Source organism: Bemisia tabaci, chromosome 9 (assembly GCF_918797505.1).
Source record: "Bemisia tabaci chromosome 9, PGI_BMITA_v3".
Taxonomy (NCBI): domain Eukaryota; kingdom Metazoa; phylum Arthropoda; class Insecta; order Hemiptera; family Aleyrodidae; genus Bemisia; species Bemisia tabaci.
The window spans coordinates 35,875,221-35,894,887 of record NC_092801.1 but is presented as its reverse complement, the minus strand read 5'-3'; the positions used below and the strand labels follow the sequence as shown (position 1 = coordinate 35,894,887).

The following is a 19,667-nucleotide window of genomic DNA, read 5'->3' as shown; positions in this document are numbered from 1 at the left end:
TGCTTAAATCAAAAACCAAGCTTCCTAATTTGAGCGGATTTCCTTTTGGTGTAGGCAAAAATCTGATTAAATCAAGGGTATTTTTTCCTGTCAATGTTTTCAAGAGTCTGGACTCTAGATCCGATGTGGTTTTTTCTCCAGTGCTCCCTTAAAAACGTGGTACTTTCAAAGTGGAAACGTTCATACGAAAGGAATGCATGTGTCGCAGGAAATGGAGATGTTGCATGTGTGGGAAATTTCCGATTTGACTATTTATTCTTATGTAAAAGTTCTCGAGAAACACGATGGACTCTCTGGTTTTCTCTGATATCAACTCTCAAGCTCAAAAAAAGCTCTCAACTTGAGGCCAAAATGGAGGGGATATCCCACGCTATCCTGAGAGTTCACCTCTACATCAAGATGACTTCTCCATGCAAGGATAGAAAGCAAATACATTAGTAGGGTTGCCGTGTTTTCAGTTTCGGAGCCCCCAAATAAAGTGGCAGCCCTGTCAATGCATTTGCTCCCTATCTGTGCATGGAGAGTTTGTGTTGATGTAGAGGTGGACTCTCAGGGAAGCGTGGGATATCTCCTCCATTTTGGCCTCAACTTGAGAGCTTTTTTTGAGCTTGGGAGTCTATTTCAGAGAAAATCAGTGGCACTATCGTGTTTCTCGCGAACTTTTACATAAGAAGCAATAGTCAAATCGCCGATTCCTCACACATGCAACAACTCCAAGAGCAACCACCGGCAATTTGCAAGCGGTTCACAAGTTCAATAAATGTTCGATAAATCGCAATAATATAAATAAGCGCAGGAAGAAATATAACTAAATTATATGAACTCAATTTAAGAATTAACTTAAAGGGCATCGAAAAAGTACTGCATTCTTTCTGCTTTTGAGGAACTGAATGTTTAGTTCAGGTACTGAGGAAGGGCTGGAAAAGTGCTTAATACTTGCTGGCCAGTTTTGGTTGACGCCTATCAATGCGACCCAAGGTTGCTGATTTGGAAAGTTGGCAGTTTCGAAAACGCCTTCAAATGTGGCGTGATACCTCACGCGTTCCGGAGAGTACGTATAGTTGTATCATTGCGCCTTAGCAATGCGATGGAAGATTGATATAAATCAGCCTCCACGCTGCGGCCCTGTCAGTGTTCCTTTACCGCTGTTGCAGTTTTTACCGCAAGGACTAACAGTGTTCTAGCTGGGCTTACATTACGAAATTCTATCAATTTTTAAAAGGAATAAAAATAAACAAGCGCAGGAAGAAATATAACTAAATAATATGAACTCAATTTAACAATCAACTTAAAGGGCATCGAAAAAGTACTGCATTCTTTCTGCTTTTGAGGAACTGAATGTTTAGTTCAGGTACTGAGGAAGGGCTGGAAAAGTGCTTAATACTTGCTGGCCAGTTTTGGTTGACGCCTATCAATGCGACCCAAGGTTGCTGATTTGGAAAGTTGGCAGTTTCGAAAACGCCTTCAAATGTGGCGTGATACCTCACGCGTTCCGGAGAGTACGTATAGTTGTATCATTGCGCCTTAGCAATGCGATGGAAGATTGATATAAATCAGCCTCCACGCTGCGGCCCTGTCAGTGTTCCTTTACCGCTGTTGCAGTTTTTACCGCAAGGACTAACAGTGTTCTAGCTAGGCTTACATTACGAAATTCTATCAATTTTTAAAAGGAATAAAAATAAACAAGCGCAGGAAGAAATATAACTAAATAATATGAACTCAATTTAACAATCAACTTAAAGGGCATCGAAAAAGTACTGCATTCTTTCTGCTTTTGAGGAACTGAATGTTTAGTTCAGGTACTGAGGAAGGGCTGGAAAAGTGCTTAATACTTGCTGGCCAGTTTTGGTTGACGCCTATCAATGCGACCCAAGGTTGCTGATTTGGAAAGTTTTCGTCGATAAAATTGAGATTAAATCGCCTTATATTGCGATTTTTGTTGCGATAATATCGCGATAAATTGCTGGGCGATAAAATCGCGATTTTATTGGAACAAGATAGAGAATAATCGCTCAGATGTTGATGATCTTAGCGATTTTATCGCCGACAAAATCGCAACAAATCGCGATTTTTCCGTTGAAAAATGCTACTTGGGCGTCCGGGAAATGACAAGTTGCGTTCTCTCTACCTCTTTTTTTTTAATAATGACTAGTTAGAAGTAACGTATCGATTTACGAAGTGCACTTCCAAGGGAGAATCTATTATAAAAAAGGAAATCCATTTATGGAAGAGTTAAAAACCCCCAAAATGGTGACTCTGGCTTATCCAATAAATTCATGAGGGGTTCTTGCCATACCTACAGTTTTCTATGAAACATTTTTACGCGGCCGTTTTATTCTCGTTTTTTTTTTCACTTTAAGCTAATAATACTCACATGATGTCACTGTTTCAGGGACAGAGAAGATTCTTTTGTGACAGAAGCTACTTTTCTATGACATCAGCAACACTGGATCTAAGTGGTTGTCCTATTCAATGACACTTACTCTGTAAATAATTTGAAATTAGTCTAGACATAAGAAACCATTCAAGATGTTTAATTTATTAAGAATTTTATTTTTAAAATCTATATTTGTATAAAAGCTTAATGGAACCTTTATTTACGTTTGTTGTATTTTAATAAAGTATCTTAATTATCTAAGTTGGATTCCTGCTGCCGTTCTTTTGATTTTAAAAATTAATTGATCTTACCGATGGGTTTCTCATGGGAGCTACATAACATCACCGACACATATTTGGGCTAAGGGAAGCCATATGCTTTGATTTTCAAGAGAACTGCAGGCTGGGCGACATCGGCTTGAAATTGCAATTTATCTATAAATGGCAATTTCAAGCTAATTGAACCTCTTAAATGAACAGAGCTGAATAAACCACTACACAAGGTACAAAGTTAAGTCTTCTGATATATGTTTTATACCATAAATTTCACCTAGAACATGATTCGCGCCACGAAAATTACTGAAATTAACTCCTAACCAAGATATAAGATGTTTCTTGATGTGTGAGTTCAAAACTTCCACTCTTATGAACACGCATACTGGTCTATTTACGCCAAATCATGCAATAAACGTTGCCGCAAGAGTCCCTGAGGTATGAAAATATGGCAACCTCTATTTCAGTAATTTAGCTCAGCCGTTGCTTGTTGTTAACACTTTAAATGACGGGTGGAGAAGGTGATATCTGATCGACCGATAGAGAGGCTTGCCAAACCTTTTCTTGTGCGCGATTTAACTCACTTAGAGTATTGTCCTTCTTGTGACTGGGCAATTCAAATTTCCGTAACCAATGTAAAGTAAAACGTTGGTTTTTCCTTGGGAGTCGATGTCAGTAATTATAATACAATCGTGTTCTAGGTGCAATTCTGGTCAAGAATTTTGTATCAGAACCCTTAAATACGTACGTACCTTGCTATTGGTCTATTATGAACCACGGAGAAAGGGTAAAGGGTGAGTTCCCTTTGGATGGTTCAAAAAAGGAAATTAAAGTGGGGACATTCTCTTTTGAAAACCTAATTCGAGGTTTAAAACGCTTTTTCTCCGTTCAGGGAGCTCCGGCGAGTCTCGGGACCTAAATGGGCCCGTCATGGGTCATGGACTAAATTTTTAGGGTCAAAATCGAAAGTTCTCCGATCAAGCCGAAACCAAACTAGTCCTAGTCCCTAGTCCAAACTTGGAAATGACCCACTGAGTCCCATATTTTGGTCGGAAAAGCTCCACGAGTTCATTGGAGCTCACAATCAGCGGATGAGTGGAGGCGTGCAAAAGATTCAAAATACATACTCGTTTTTTTAATAAAAAAATTATGGGTGAATGATAGTTTTTTGAGAATATAAAATCTTTTGACGAAACAGCAAAAAGTTGAAAAACCATTTGTATTTTATTGATTTGTTTGTACAGTTCTTCTTTACAGTAGTTTGAAAACAAGATAAATAATTTTGAAATCAGGTAAGGATGGGGCACAGAGTTTCATTTTTTGCCATCTTTTATTTTAAACCCACTGACTGGCTATCTTATCAATTCAGATGTAAAGCTTTCTGAGCAATTAGTTGAATTTGTCACATTTTAATCCCCAATGCAACTCATATTATGCAAACAATAAAATATAATAATCTAAAAAAACCAAATAATTTTCAGCAGCACCCTCAGAAAGTCAGACCAAAATTTTGCGTTACTTGAACTAAGAACGAGAATGATTGGTTAGATATGACACCGAGTGATGCATCTAAATCGTTTAATTTGCAGTTTTCAAAATTGATTTTCAAAAATAGATACTTGGGATAGGTTCATATCATGCAAAATATTTAAAATTAATTTAGAGGTTCTGAGAAGTTTTTGAATTGAGACTTTGAAGGATAACTATTTGAATATGAGCTTTTTTAACTTTCACCATTGATGTGGTATTCCATGAAAACGATTGTGTGATAGGTTTGAGAGTAACCATTGTAGTAGAGAGTAACCATTGAGTAACCTTGCTTAGCCATAGGATGAACTTTGAGTACATGGGGTTATTTTGAAATTAGGTGAAAGCAATTATTTCTGGATAAATATTTAAATTATTTACAAACAGAAAACAAAACAACTTAAGAAATAAACAAAATCAACATTGATCAAAGGAAACAAAGCAATGGTCAAAGGTACTACACTGCCCGTGCATTTGACCCTCAATGGTAACTGTGAAAAATTCACATGATTTCCGTTTCTTTTGCACCTCTTTATCACTAAGTAAGTTGTACACAAATTAATAAATTATTCAATGAATTAATTCATTAATACATTATGAAAAATAACTTAAAAAAGTAAAAAGCTGGAAGTAGAAAAGTTCATCAAACAGACGTACATGTTCAACAATATCAGTCAATATCATGTTGATGGTTCTTTTTTTCTTTAAATAAGAGAGAGGACATTCTTTTTGCCAATTGTCTCAATTGAGGAGCTCAATGCCTAAATAATTTCTTTCCTCTCATTCACAAATAAAAAGGAAGAAAAAAAAACAAACGTGTGGTTCGGCTGAATTAGTTTGAGCCGAATTAAAATTGTTATTTTACATGAATGACCCTGAGGGTAAAATAGGAGCTTTGCCTAAGAAAATGGAGAGGCCATAACTACGTTTTAGTGACATGCTAGTGGACGAAACTCAGCGGCAGTTTAACATGCGCTCTTATAGGAGATTGCATGATGCGTGTTAGATTTGTACCGGCGTCTTTGTAGAGCTTAATTTGAGGCCAAATTCTATAAAAACCTATTAGAATGAGGATGAAGTTTTACTTTATTGGACTGACTAGCTCATAAAGGATACTACTTGATAATTGAAGAGATAAATGCTAAATGCTGAAAATTGTTAAACAACTACAAGTGAAATGAGCCACTCTCACAACTTCATCCGATCAAAGGCTGCTCTTATTGGTTGTCTGCTTGTCTTGGTGTCATGCCTCGCTTAATTACTGACTCTCCGATGACCCAAACATGATTGGTGTTTTTGGTATATAATGTCCACTAGTCTGACATCACGAAAAGGAGTAGTTACAGTCTCTCCACTCATGCAGCAACAATAGGAGATCAGGCCTGCGTAAATAGATTAGTCACAAAGGCCTGCAAAAATGGCCTGCTGCCAGGACATGTATCAGGATCAGTCAACAAAACAGGCAAGTTAACACCGCAGGGAGCTAGAGTGTACAGTGTGGCATTGATGCATAAATTCGTATCATCACAGCAGGGAAATATTCAAAAATGTTTCATCCTGTAAAAAATTGGAGACTTTTTCTTGATGCTTTGGCGTTTCTTACAGATACTCTAGACTTTTTGCCTGGGTTATTAGTGTAGCGATAGTGAAACTGCAGGAACATGTATCTCGGTCCGCAACGTTGCAGACTTCCTGTCAATCTCTATTTTCTGCATGAAAAATTACTCAATGTAAAGATTTCCATGAAAATATCAAGCCACACTGTTTATTCCGCCTCCTTATAAAAATTCAGATAAGAGCAAATTTTTGGAAACGTCGGAACCGAGATAAGTGCATTTAAAGTTTTGCAGCAATATGCTGCTGAGCTAGGTGCTATATGACCTTTAAGAGGTAGCCAAATTTATCTCAATAAAAACCGAATTTACCAAGAAAATTGTGCATATTTTTCTTTGAATTTTATTTGCAATTTCATCTAAAATATTAGTAATGATCAAGGGAAAATATGTGTACATTTTCTCAACGGAAATGTATGTTTTACACTGGGAAATTCGGCAACTCTCTAATGTTCATAAGACGTTTTTCCTTAGCATACCAGAATGTACTTTGATACTTGAAATCCTGACACAAAGAATCGTACAATTTTCTCTTTAGCAATTAGAGAAAAACAAAACTAGCCTAAACTTGCAGTGTTCGGGAGAAATTGACTGATATCTGTTAGTGAACAATTAGACGATATTACACTCTTTTTAAAAAGTCTCTCCCTATCTTAGTATCAGTATATGCTATAAATATTTTATCCTTGTGTTTCGTTGAAAAGTAACGTTGCTCATTTTTTTTGAGTAGAAAATACAGCATAAAAAAAGATATGTTTTAAATCTAATGGATTAAGGTTAAAATTGAGCTTTTAGACATTTCACAGAAACAATTACATGGATTATTTTAAGAACTTTCGGTCAGATTGGTTTCCAAGCAATAAAACTAAATCACATTAGATTCAGAAACGGTTGGCTGCCGAGTCTACCAAAACAAATTAAATGAAAAGGCATTGGTTGACATTGAAAATACAAATATGGCATATTGCTGTAAGAGCTACACGCTTTTATTTTTATGAAGACATGGACGCCAAATCCTGTTTAACTTTTTTTTTTTGGTTCATCACAGCTTCCTTTGAGTGTGTGCTTGGCGTAATTATGACACGCTGGCAGAGAAATTTTTTTATTCCACTCCGATTTCCCTTACACAAAAATGAAAAAATAATGAATTAAATGGAAACAGAGACATTTTGGTAATTAAAAAGAACGTTAATTCATTTCTGGTCAAGTCTCTTTCATGCCGTGTTTCTGAGTTTTTTCCTTGTGTGAAATGGATCCCAATTCTCCGGGAATAAACTTTGTGAAGTGTGCTCATGAGCAAATTGCTCATCTTTGCAATCTTTGTGACATTAAAAGATCTAACTTTTTCACCAAAAAATTCTGGTGCTCGCACAGAATTTTATTTCAGCAGTGCGGTACTTGCACTAACCTTCCAGTGTTCCCTCCCCCTTCAAGTGCTTTTCCACCCTTAGGAGATAGCAAAAAGGGTAAACAAACTATCAATGTTCGCGCTGCAGGACCTCTTCCCTCTCAGAAAAGTGTGAAAAAAGTGGCCTCCCAAAAAAGTGTCACACTATTACAGTGTGAGCACAAACAGTCGGCTCATCTCTGCAAAAAATGCAGTGTTAAGGCAGCTATTGACTGCAAGTGTATACACAAAAAATACCCCTTCAAGTGCTCTATGTGCAAAGGCTTGCCCTATAGCCCTGATGACCTCGATGCACCCGAAGCTTTCACTGATTCTGACTCTGACGAAGGGTCAACTGATCCAGAAGTAGAATCCATGGATTTATAACCCATCATTTCAGATACCCAGTCTTCGGAGTTTCAAGGTGTTAAAACAGATAACGACAGCTTCCAGGTTGTCACCCGCCACAAGAGAGGGAAATCTCACTCGTCCTTAACCAACTCTCCATCTAAGGCCCCGTCCAAGAAGGCTATCCCTGCAAATAGGCCACCAGTACCTGCGCTTAATTTAAGTTCTAAATTTAATATTCTTCAATCCGATAAGTCAGTAGAACCATTGTTAACCCCCCCTCCCATTTTCATTTCTCAAATTCCAAACCCCTTCACCTTTAAAGCAGAAGTAGTAGATAAAATATCTAAAAATTCAAAACTCAAAATCATTAATAGAACCCAGTTTAAAATAATTTTAGAAAAAATCGATGAATATCGTTCTCTCACTAAGGTCCTCAAGGACAAAAAAATAGCATACTTCACCTACCAAATTAAAGAAGAAAAAGTTACTAGAGTTGTATGCAGGGGTATCCCTACGGATTTTCCTCAAGCTGAGGAAACGATACGTTCCTGTCTTGAGGAGAAATGCAAGATACCCGTCAAAAATGTGACTCGCATTCTCAAATTTACAGCTAAATCTCCTCTTCCATTGCATTATGTAGACTTACTTCCTTTTCCAGGCTCTAACGAAATGATTTGGCAGGTTAAGGAAATCTCCAATTTAATTGTAAAGTTCGAAAAACCTCATCAAAGAAAATCTGTCATACAGTGTAAAAACTGCCTCTCATTAGGACATTCTAAATCTTACTGTTTTCGTCAACCCAGGTGTGCTATCTGTTCTGAATTTCATCAAACAGGGGAATGTAAAACCCCTGATGTACCTACGTGTATCTTCCCCGTTTGCGCCCTTTGCAAAGGTAACCACTTGGCAACCTATCAAGGGTGCAAAGTCAAAAAGGAAGTGAGTAAAAAGAGATTTCCAGTCAAGAGCGAGCCTAATCAAGGAAATCTTAATTCTAACATTAGATCATCAGATAAGAGCTACAGTTCTGCCTTGAAAGGACCGAGCTCTTCCGAAAACAAAACTCCTCAGCCAGCTGTATCACTCACGACAACTGATAACAGCGTTGATTATGTCACAGTAATCAACGAGCTTAAACACCTAGTAACTAAACAAGCAGAGCAGATTGACAAACTGATGTCTGTTATCCTCAAGCTCTTACCTCAACAAGAGGTACAGATCCCACAATCAGTCCAACCTTCCCTACAATCTGATTCACTATCTGTGAAGTGATTTATAATAGAATTAATTCTTTCTTCACAGGCACAGGCGTGAGTACGCCCAGCCTCGCCTCTCCATACTTAAAATGGTGAGCTGGGCGCTCACGTACTGAAGTCTTCACCCTTTCCCTTGTTATCTAGTTGTAAATTTTTAATATTTACTTATTTTTGTTATTTTTATATTTATTTTTATTTTCTTATTATTCTTGTTATTTTGCTCTTTCAGCAGTCTGGGTTTTGTTTTATCCCACCTCCTTCATCTAAACTAGGTTTTTTCCCATTGGATTTTTTCCCTAGTTATTTTCATGTGCAATTTATTAAATTGTACAGCCTAAAATTCCTCCCTATCTAAAACTTTCTGTAGAAAATCTTAATCTACAAATCCAAATGGATACCTTTTAAACAGAGGTAGTTGTTGTAATAATTCTTAAGTGTATTCTAAAAAGTCATGTTCTTTCTTTGTACTGATTTCTTTCTTGACAATAAATTCGATATATATATAATTCATTTCTGGGGAGCTAATTTTAGTAATTATTGTTGAGCAAACTGTGTTCAGCATGAAATTTTGAGAAGGGAGAAGGAAATAATTATCAGAACGCTTCAATTCGTATTTTGGCCTGTGGACCATTAAAATTATTAGAATTTATAGAGCTAGTAGACTCGCATGTCTTCAAGCATAAGCTTTGAATGTATAAGTAAATCTGAGACTTATCGCTTAATACTCCATTTCACTTATACAATTTTGGAAGGCATGCAACTCGGCAATCGACCGTTTCTCTATATAAAAGATACAAATCCACATTATTGAGAACTATTCATTCAACCTCCCTTTAACATTGGATGCTAATAAAATAACAATAAAAAAAATGGATCCTGAATAGGACAGTATCCGCATAAACGACCACTATCATATTATCGATATTCAGTCAAGATGGGTTTTTTAAAGTCAACAATATATAAAAAATAAAATACAATTTAAAGGCACGACTAGACATTGATTTGGAATGAGGCCTCTCGGCTGAGACGTGTTGAGCCTCGGGAAGATCTTCTGATAGCTAACTTATTTAGATCGCAGTCCGTTTCGCTCAATTCCCTTGAGTGTGACCTTGAGTCGGAGAAACGAGAGGGTGGATTAATTCGGTCGTTGAAGCTGGAATCAGAGAGAAAATAAGTTAAGTACACAAGGATTTCTTTTGTTGAAATACATGGTTGTTGATGAAAATTGTCACTCCTACATTTGAACTTGATTCCTAATTTCAGAGATTTTGACTCTAACGAATGAAGGGTGGAAATCCAAATCCTGGTGCATGCCATCACAAGATTGTGCGTGGCGTTTCCAGAGTTTTCATGATTTCTTCATTCCCTGATACCCTGACCTTTTTGGCTTTTTCCAGACTCCGAAATTTTTTAATTTTCTGACTTCCCCTGACCTTCCATCAAAACTTCCACTTATGACAGCTCACAAGCTCATTTAGATTGACTTTGATAGGATCGTATCAAAATGCATGAAGTTTGAACTGCAAATAAGAGGCATGGAGTGTTACTCCTCCATAGGGCTTAATGTAAAGGATAAAGTTTAACAACTTCATTCATCTCGGACAAGTGAGTTTTAAATTTTATATTTTAGTCTTTGACTAGTCTGGTACTTTTCGAAAGTTTTTAAATTTGACTTCATTTATGTTCAAGATTCTCGACATTTCACTTTTGATACAAGACAATTAACAACTAGTGGAATTCCTAATTCAAACAAAAAATTCTCAAATTTACCGCCGAGAAGATTTCCTCATGAATCAATAAAGAAAATAATGCTTGTTTCAAGGAGAAAAGATGCCTATATAAAAAGAAAAGTCACTTACATCGAGCAGAAACCCACTTTCATACAGCTATTTTATTCTTGATTCATGATAAAATCTTCTTGACGGCATACTTAAGAATGTTTCTGCCTAAATGGAGTCATTGTTTTCTCTAATGAAATCCAAAAATTATGCTAAAGGTTTTTAAATACGTACGTTAGGTATTAGTAAATTTTTGGACTTCCGCTCTCTTTTTGTGCCATAGTATCTTGATTTATTTTGCGAGGAAAGCTCTGTACTCTTAAAGGATGCCTGTCATTATAATGTGTTGGAGCGCCTTCAATTTTGTATGATACTGTGCAATACCTCTGTTGTGAAATAGTTGCTTGAGGCGCCGCACAGTGCGGCCCTCTGTGGACAAAAATCGAAAATTCACAACTCGACATTTGAATATTTTCTTTGGATGGTTGTCATCTTCATGATATTCCTGACTTACAATGATGGTTTATTTTCAAATTTTTGGCCCAAAACTAGTTCAAATTTGGGTAGAAAGTGGGCGGAAAATGGGTCGAGAATCACTGGTCCGTAAGAAATACACGGGAAAAAGACGTCAACTTCAAATGAAGATTTCTGGCTTGAAACAAAATGCTCTGGGTGGTCGATATTTTCTTAATCCTCAGATATCCAATTTCAATTCTACCAAAAAGATCTTGCGACTTTTGGCAACTATCAGAGATATTTGAAGTTAAAGTTTGGGCATTTCACATTGCTTTTACATTGTTAACATAGGGGTGATCCGAAATAGCCAACTGCAAATGAACTTTCCTCAAAAAATACGCAAAATATCCTGAGATATAACATTGTCTTGTTCATCGAGTGTTTGACTATACTAGTGGCAAAGGGTTTTCCTATGTCGGTGCTACTATCTTCATTATTTAAAGTTAAGTGACTTTTACCGATTTTTGTTCGCATCGATTATAAGGATGCCGCACTGTGCGCCGTGGCACGCTGCGGCGCGGCGAGCGACCGGCCAGCGCATTAGCGCCTACAAACCTAAGTGGATACTTCAAGCATTGCACAATGCGTGAAGTATCCCTTTAGGTTTGTAGGCGCCAGTGCGCATTTTGTGCTGGCAGCACACTGCTCCGCTGTGATGGGTTCTAATATTTAAACTCGCGGAGTTAGCATTTTTCAGCTCATGATTTTGAAATGTTTGTACACTTTGCATGAATTATTCTCATTTAAATGGATGAAAAAAATGTGTATTGGTTGTTCGTAGTGCACTAAAGAAGATCGCAGTTTGTAGGTGGTCGAAACGTTTGCTTTTTTTTGTAAGTTTTATATTTTTCCTCATCTATATGCAGTTTGAAATATTACTTGTTTATTTTGGCTTGTAGCTCGATTTTTTAATCAATAACTATAGGCAGAACTTTAATTGGACTGCAACCTGTGATTAGGAATTGCAATATCGAACTCATTTCAATAACAATGAGTGTGCTATTAGTTTCCCTATGGACATTTTTTTTATGCATGCACCAGAAATTGTAGTTCCTAATTGCATTCTTTCTCAGTCTAATGGTCGGTGGTATGAATTTTAAAAAACCCTGCTCACTCACCTAAAAGTGGTTTCCTCTGTGTGACTAGAGTAACCACTACTGCTTTTCACCGGCCGCTTTCCAAACCCCTGATTTTTACTCTTAGCTTTACGTGAAGGAGGTATTTGCTTCCTATGAGCGGTTGGTGATTCAGATGAAGAACTTGAGTCATCTCCTGCTTTCCCGACATCGGCTGTAAGAAAAATAAAAAAAATGAGAAAAATTCATTATTTAAATTTAAAAAAGGTCATTTAATACTTTTCAAACAAGAAACAAAAAAAAAAAAAAAAACACTAAAAACAGAAGATATCCTGCCGACTAATTGTAAAATAAATTATTCCTAAAAAATTCGAGAAAATCCGTAATATTTTATCTTTTGTATTTCATATGTTTTGTGGTGGAACTTTATTTTAGTGCCTCAAAAAAATCCATTCCCGATGTAATACGGTTGAATTTCACTGATGATTTGTAAAAATTGTCCCTGAAACAAATTGAGTTCTATGTATGAGATGAAAAAAGTTTTGGAGGGAAAATGCAGGTATTCGTTTGAAGGTCATGCAGTCATCAAACAATCGATTTCAAGATATATTTTTTTTAAACAAAAAAAAACAATGCAATCAAAAGACATTTGACGTTTGTATTTCTTAATTTATTTCTCAATCAAATCTTACGAAGAACCTTGAGGAATTTCAGTACAACTTCTGGTAATTTCATTATGTGACCTAAAGTTATTCAGAATTTTTTTTATAGAATTCTGAAGAGAAAAATGGGAAAAATTTCGGACCAAATTTTTATTGGAAATACGAGCACTTACAGTGTAATTCTTATTTGATAAAAAGGTGGACTCAGGCAAAATCTATCTAAATATCAGAATCATTTTGATTTGAGAGTTAGTTGGTCTCTTTAGGAACTACGATTGACAAGTAACTGAGAGATTTTTAAGCTTTGGATTAAAATTTATGAGAAGAGCAGATTGAAAATTACATCCCTGTTTTTTCAATTGATGTATCGGAGCAAACCGTCCACATTCGTGTTACTCATTTTTAGAAAATTGAGCAAGTAAAACTCAAAAAACCAAAATAATCAAAATGATTTTGATATTAAATATTTTCTAAATAAAATTGCGGCACTCTTAGTGAGATGATTAGCTAGAGGAATTGCTAGTGGAGAGAATCCATGACCTTTAATCTATGTGCACTACACTTTAAGAGACAAACTGTAGGCAGGAAACTTCGAAAACTAGAGTTTTGGATTGAGAATATTCATTCTGACTTGCTACTTTAGGGTCATACTTTGGAGGGATATGCAGATTACCAAAACACGGGAGATAATACAGGGTAATTGGCTGCAATATTATTGAGTGTGCATTAGTTTGAGGAGTAGATAGCAAGCACAACATTCCTGCAGTAAACAGTTTGATGTCAATTGACTATGTATTAAACTCTGAACAGGGTTGCCACAGAAATTAGAAAATGAAATTCCCTGACATTTTCCAGATTTTTCTGACACATTTGGGTGAAATTCCCTGACATATATGGACACGCAAAATGGTTGAAAATGCATAATTTTAAATCGTTTTCCTGCTGCATTTGTTGTTTAAAACGTCGAACTCATTCAAGAGAAAAATTAAAGTGATTTAACGATTTTTTCTGAATTTTCGTCCTTTTTCCTGGCGTTCTCAGCTTTCCCTGTATTTTTGAAATTCTCTGAAATTTCCTGGTAATCACAGTTTTCCCTGACTATGGCAACCCTGCCTGAATAATTAGTCTTAGGGAAAATACAACTTTTAAACGTTAATTTTGGGGGGAAATACAATTTAGTAAGGATGGCGCTAATGAGTGGGGAAAGTTGCAGTAATAGGGAGCCGTCAATAAAAAATAAGACATACGTCGAAGAGATGAGTTGTTTTGCAAAAAGGGAACTTCCAACAGCTACGTAATGATCAAATTTAAAGGGGCTGCAGTAATTTTTTGAGGAGAAAAAGATTTGAAGGCCATAAATTGCCAAAAATTCAATTATAAAGGGAATTAATAACCAGCAGGGCATAGTCATCCAGTTTTGAAAAAAGTTTTGGACTGTTTGGAACAAATGGTTAAAAAATTTGATGAGATTTTGAAAACAAGCCAAGCATTATTTAAAAATCTAAGTTTAAAAAGATGTTAAATTTTTGTCAGGAAAAAAACCACGGTCAAAACTCATGAAAAAATCCAGGAATTGTACCCGATATTAAATAGATCTAGAGGGGGGGGTGGGTGTATGTTTCCGCGACGGGATCATTTCAAGGGGAGGAAATGGAAATGGAGTCATTGAAATAAGTGCATAACATAAGTTGAACACAGCCTTTTGGATCTAATGAGTGCATCATAATAATTGAAAACGAACTGCAAGCATTTCATTCCACGAGACATTCAATGGAGAGTTACCTGCTTGGAATTCGGTACCCTGAACGTTTGAGGAAATCGAAGTACCAGAACTTTCCACTTCTGTTAAACACGGATTATTTATCTCTAAACGTCGTGAACATAGAATCAGAGAATCAATGACTACGCTGATAAATTTTTTTGATTTTAGCAAAAACTTTGACCATTAAAAGCGTAAGGTCAAGAGGTCACAAGGTTGATAGCATAAAAGTTCATTATTAATCAAGAAGTGTTCAATTCTGTCGAGTTTACAGAAAAACGCAATATCTTGACGAAGGCTATCAAAACTATGAAGAAGTATTTTTCCTCATTTCCTTTTTTAAAAACTGTTCAAGGCATATGAAACAAAATCATGATATTCATAAGTTTATACTCTTATCTTTTGAAAAACTTTGTTGCTTTTTTAATTTTCACCCAATCAATTGTTTGGTTATTGAATTTTTTCTGGCGATATTGCAAATTTATCCATCCGTTCGCAGAGGTTTTAACTTACATGATTAATTTCTGTGTGTTGGATCACTGGTAAAAAATAAAGCACTAAAGTACATATTTCTTCATCAAAATTTCAAGCAGAATACATAACATATTGAAAATTTTCAAAATTGACTTACAGGGGAGATATTAGAATTTTCAATCTAAAGAGCGTTTATGATGTTTGTATCATCCAGTCAATGAAAGCCTTTTTATTACTCTGACAATTTGAAGATTCAAAAGGTCAAGGATGGCAGCTCAGCTGCTATGACATAAATCTTAAAAATGGGCTCTAAATGGCAGAAGAAATTTCCCGTCTGTAGCATAGATTTTCTGATATTTCTCTGAATATTTCCTGATTTTCCCCGGATTTTTTTATTTCCTGATACATCTCAGCTTTTTCCAGTTCTAGACACCATGATAAAAGTACACAAAAACCGTCATTACCTAATTGTGAGCTGCGTTTGGAAATTTGTGCGTTCATCATATTCTACAAAAACTTTTGAAAAACAAACATATCCAGATGCTTCATTTTGTACCCGATCTTGTGGTCCATTTAAGGTTTGACTAAGTTGTTCTTGAAAGATATTAGACTCACCTCTTCCGAGCCGGTGCCTGAACGACACTAATTCTTGCGACTGCCCTCCGTCTTCGCCCTCGGAGTCGCTTCCAAGAGTGTCATACTCTGAAATAGGCAGGTGTAACGTTAGAATCTTCTTTACTTCACTATCAGTGCTCCCCAAGTTGTCAGACTCTGAAACACCACACTCCTGAAGCCTATCGCTTACTCACACAAACACAATGCCTAACCTCATTTCCAAAATTTCAAGAAAAATGAAGGTTAGGATTAAAAATTGGAAAATCAAACAATTGAAAAACAAAAAAGTGCACTCAAAAAAATGAGAAAGAGGCTTCTTCAACTCATATAAGACAGGGTGTCTACAGAAGTTTTTAAAAAAAATCCTAGATTTTCCTCTACTTTTTCTAAATTAAATGACAATTCCTTGGCTTTTAGACAAAGTATCTATCAGTTACTTGCAAAGAATACAGAGAAGTACATAATTTCATTTTCGTTGGCAATTTTTTTTAAATTTATAAACCCATTAAAGTTGAGCGCTTTAAGAGGGCAACAGAGGATGCATCATCTTCATTTGTAACTGAGTTAACGACAATGAGGAGTCTTGCGTATTCTCATCATGAGAGTTAGTGGAGTTTTTTTTTGTGAACTAAATTAACAATGGGTCCTCTTATGATCTGTGTGGTATAAGTCCTTGCATGTTATCTCATTCCCTGAACATACTTTAGTAGAATACATCTCACTGACTAATGAAGGTTTTTGAGGGTCTGTAGACACCCTGAGAAGAGCTCATGATGAGGAACAACAAGATGATATAAATATTTCAAAAACTTGATGTTTCCAAATCAATGTGACAGAGGTCTGCTTCTATCATTTTACCTTTAAAAAACTCAGAAAAAATTGTAGAATAAAATATATACTATATAAGACAGTGTAAAAAAATCCTCTTTCATTCATACATTATGATAATGCTACCTTTATAAACTGCCATGGTTCCATACAGATTCATCTAAATTTATCTGTCATTCTATTTTGTATACCTGAATTCTTGTGTATGAAATAATGTACAGTAAAACCTCGCTAAGTCGGTTTTCATCGGGACCGAGGAAATTTACCGAGTTAAGCGGGTTACCGACTTACGCGGACTGCCACTTTTCCTGCCGCGCTTTTTCAAATTTCGCGCCCTAAATTGGACAAACGCAAACGTGCGTGTAGAGTGACTTGTAGGAGTGTTTAGGAGAGCCATTTGATCGAAGAAAATGGTACTAAAGAGTAAAATTTCATGAGATGCACTTGAAATTGCGTGTTGTAAGTGTCAGGGCATCATGAAGTCATCGGGTTAATCGTTTGTTGGGGTGCCGCGCGGTGATGCGCCGCGGCCATAGAATAATGAATAGCTTCGCTATAAGAAGCGCCACGGGGACGAATCCACAACGGGCCTTCGAATGACCTTGAAATGGTCGACAGGCCGGGTGAGCCGAGCGAATACGAGCTGCGCCGAGGATGGTTAACTGAGATTCATAACTAACAACAATGACATGGTTAACTGAGATCGTTCAAGGTCATTGAAAACGCTGTCCTATTGAAAAGGTTGCCGTGGCCCTTCTTATAGCGTCAGCTAGTTATTATTCTATGCCGCGGCCGCCCGCTGAGTGGCGGGTCGTTGCACCATAGAATAATGAATAGCTTCGCTATAAGAAGCGCCACGGGGACGAATCCACAACGGGCCTTCGAATGACCTTGAAATGGTCGACAGGCCGGGTGAGCCGAGCGAATACGAGCTGCGCCGAGGATGGTTTACTGAGATTCATAACTAACAACAATGACATGGTTAACTGAGATCGTTCAAGGTCATTGAAAACGCTGTCCTATTGAAAAGGTTGCCGTGGCCCTTCTTATAGCGTCAGCTAGTTATTATTCTATGGTTGCACTGAAAATGCAACGTAACAATACTCGCTAAAATCCTCGAAAAACTCTGAGGAAGATTCCTCGGGGGAGCGGGGAAGGGCAATGCAAGATGGTAGGGGGAGAGGGGCTCGTGCCGATACGAGCGGGCTGAGGGGGGATCGGAGGGAGGAGGAGAGGGGCTCGTGCCGATACGAGCGGGCTGAGTGGGGATGGGAGGGAGGAGGAGAGGGGCTGGTGCCGATGTGAAGCGTCTCTCGCACCGCGCTGCGCTCTCTCGGAGATTCGCTCACCCTTCGTGGCATAACTTGACCCTACCCGCACCGCGCACGGAAACACTACCTACGCTTGATCTCGGGTGACGATCGGAGAAAAACAGGTCGAGATGGAAAAATTTCACCGAGTTAAGCGGGTTCAGAATCTGACCAAACCGAGATACCGAGACTTATTTAGCATTGTGTTATATGGGTGATAAACGGGACCGGGCGATTCTACCGACTAAAGCGGGTTACCGGCTTATCCGGAAACCGACTTAGCGAGGTTTTACTGTATTACCTTAGGAACATCAAGATTAATTTTGAATTTTTCATTTCAGCAGGCTGATTGTTGAGCCTTGATTGACAGCTTATCAAATGAACATAATTTTGCAATTTAGAAGTACAATTTTCAGCTTACTTTAGAAACAAAGTATGTGCCATAAGTTTCCATGTGCAGATATGTGGTTTTACAAATGACTCAAATCGTTCCTCATTGGAAAATGTAATCCAAATGATTATAGTGGATGAATAGCATTGTGAGATGAGAAGTCATTGAGTCAGATAATTTTTTAAAGCAGCAATACAGTCTCCGTCATTAGCCTTTGCATTTAATGCAGTAAGTAAAGTTTTGCAGAAAAATGAGCCATACTCCTTAAAAGTAATTCTAAAGTCAAATAAGTTACCTTGACTCTCTGAATGTGGATCCCTTAACTTGCTCCCTTTTCTTCTAACTTTTGTATATTCAGGCTCCTTGCGCTGAAACCAGAGAAGCAACGATGAGAAAATGAATAGTAACATTAAAGGGTTAGAATTTAGAAAATGAAATTCCCTGACATTTTCCTGATTTCCTTGACATCTTTTGCAAGAATTCCCTGACAATTGAAGATATGCCGGATGGTTAAAAACTAAAGACATAATTAGAAATAGTTTTTCGGCAAATTGTTTTGTTCAAAATGTCAAACCTATACTGGAAAGCAAATAAAAAAGGCTGAACGATTTTCCCTGACATTCCCAGGTTTTCCCTAACGTTTTAGAATTCCCAGAAATTTCCCAGTTTTCTAGATATTCCCCGATTGCAGCAACCTCCTGGCAAAGCCAGGAATAAAATTTCTCATGGGAGACTTTGAACACACTTTGTCATTTTCCTCACGAAAGAACGAACAACAAATCAATGTTACCAAATTACTCCTTGCAAAACACATTTTTACAAGGAGAATTTTGGGCACTTCTCACTGAATTTTACACTAATTTTTCCGATGATCTCATTTAAAATCAGCAAAAATCATGCAAATTAAAAATGCTAGACAAAAATTGCAAAGATACTTCCTCGTAAAAAAATAAATTGTTTCATTCAGTTTGACAGACTTGGAATGGAGTAACGTTTAGGGCTGTTCTATCGGTTGTCGGTAAGCTATCGAAACAGTTCCGTTGAGAAAAAGTTACGATAAGAGCGTTCTTGCTGATACCAATCAGAGTTTTCAGAGCTGACGAAAATAAGCTGTTGCCATTTGTACATTTATTTTACGTGCCGCCATGCCAGGCAATCTGATAAACCGACACACAAGGCAACAATGCATTGAGTGCCAGCTCTCCAAAATCCGATAAGGGCGGCTGTTGTCGATATCATCGCCACTGTCGGTGCTGCCGCCAGTTTCAGTAAGAGACAATATCGATAGTGTTCCGGCAAGTATTCGTTTGAACACCCCTAGTAACGTTCCTTTGTCCAAGAAATGACGACTTGTGACAGAGTAAATTGTGAAACTTTATGAAGCCACTACGGTTCACGAATAAAATAGCAAAGTTGAGGATACATGTTTTGGATGCTTAATACGCCATCACTAGTACGGATACAGAATACTTGTG

General features: G+C 37.1%; 2 protein-coding genes across 2 annotated transcripts in view; one reads left to right on the top strand and one right to left on the bottom strand.

The window, feature by feature from the left end:
- LOC109036100 (orexin receptor type 2) overlaps positions 1-2,644 on the top strand; it is a 553,272-nt gene extending 550,628 nt beyond the window's left edge. Inside the window, exon 8 of the mRNA XM_072304481.1 lies at positions 2,393-2,644. The gene's annotated coding sequence lies outside the window, so the exon portion shown is untranslated. The remainder of the gene's footprint in view (positions 1-2,392) is intronic.
- A 1,205-nt stretch (positions 2,645-3,849) lies between these two features.
- The window catches only part of Dscam4 (Down syndrome cell adhesion molecule 4), a 250,674-nt gene continuing 234,856 nt past the window's right edge, over positions 3,850-19,667 (bottom strand). Inside the window, exons 25-28 of the mRNA XM_072304740.1 lie at positions 18,488-18,560; positions 15,664-15,819; positions 12,196-12,367; positions 3,850-9,936 (exon numbers count right to left, since the gene is read on the bottom strand). Of these exons, the coding sequence (XP_072160841.1) occupies positions 9,774-9,936; positions 12,196-12,367; positions 15,664-15,819; positions 18,488-18,560 (564 nt within the window). The 3' untranslated portion in view covers positions 3,850-9,773. The remainder of the gene's footprint in view (positions 9,937-12,195; positions 12,368-15,663; positions 15,820-18,487; positions 18,561-19,667) is intronic.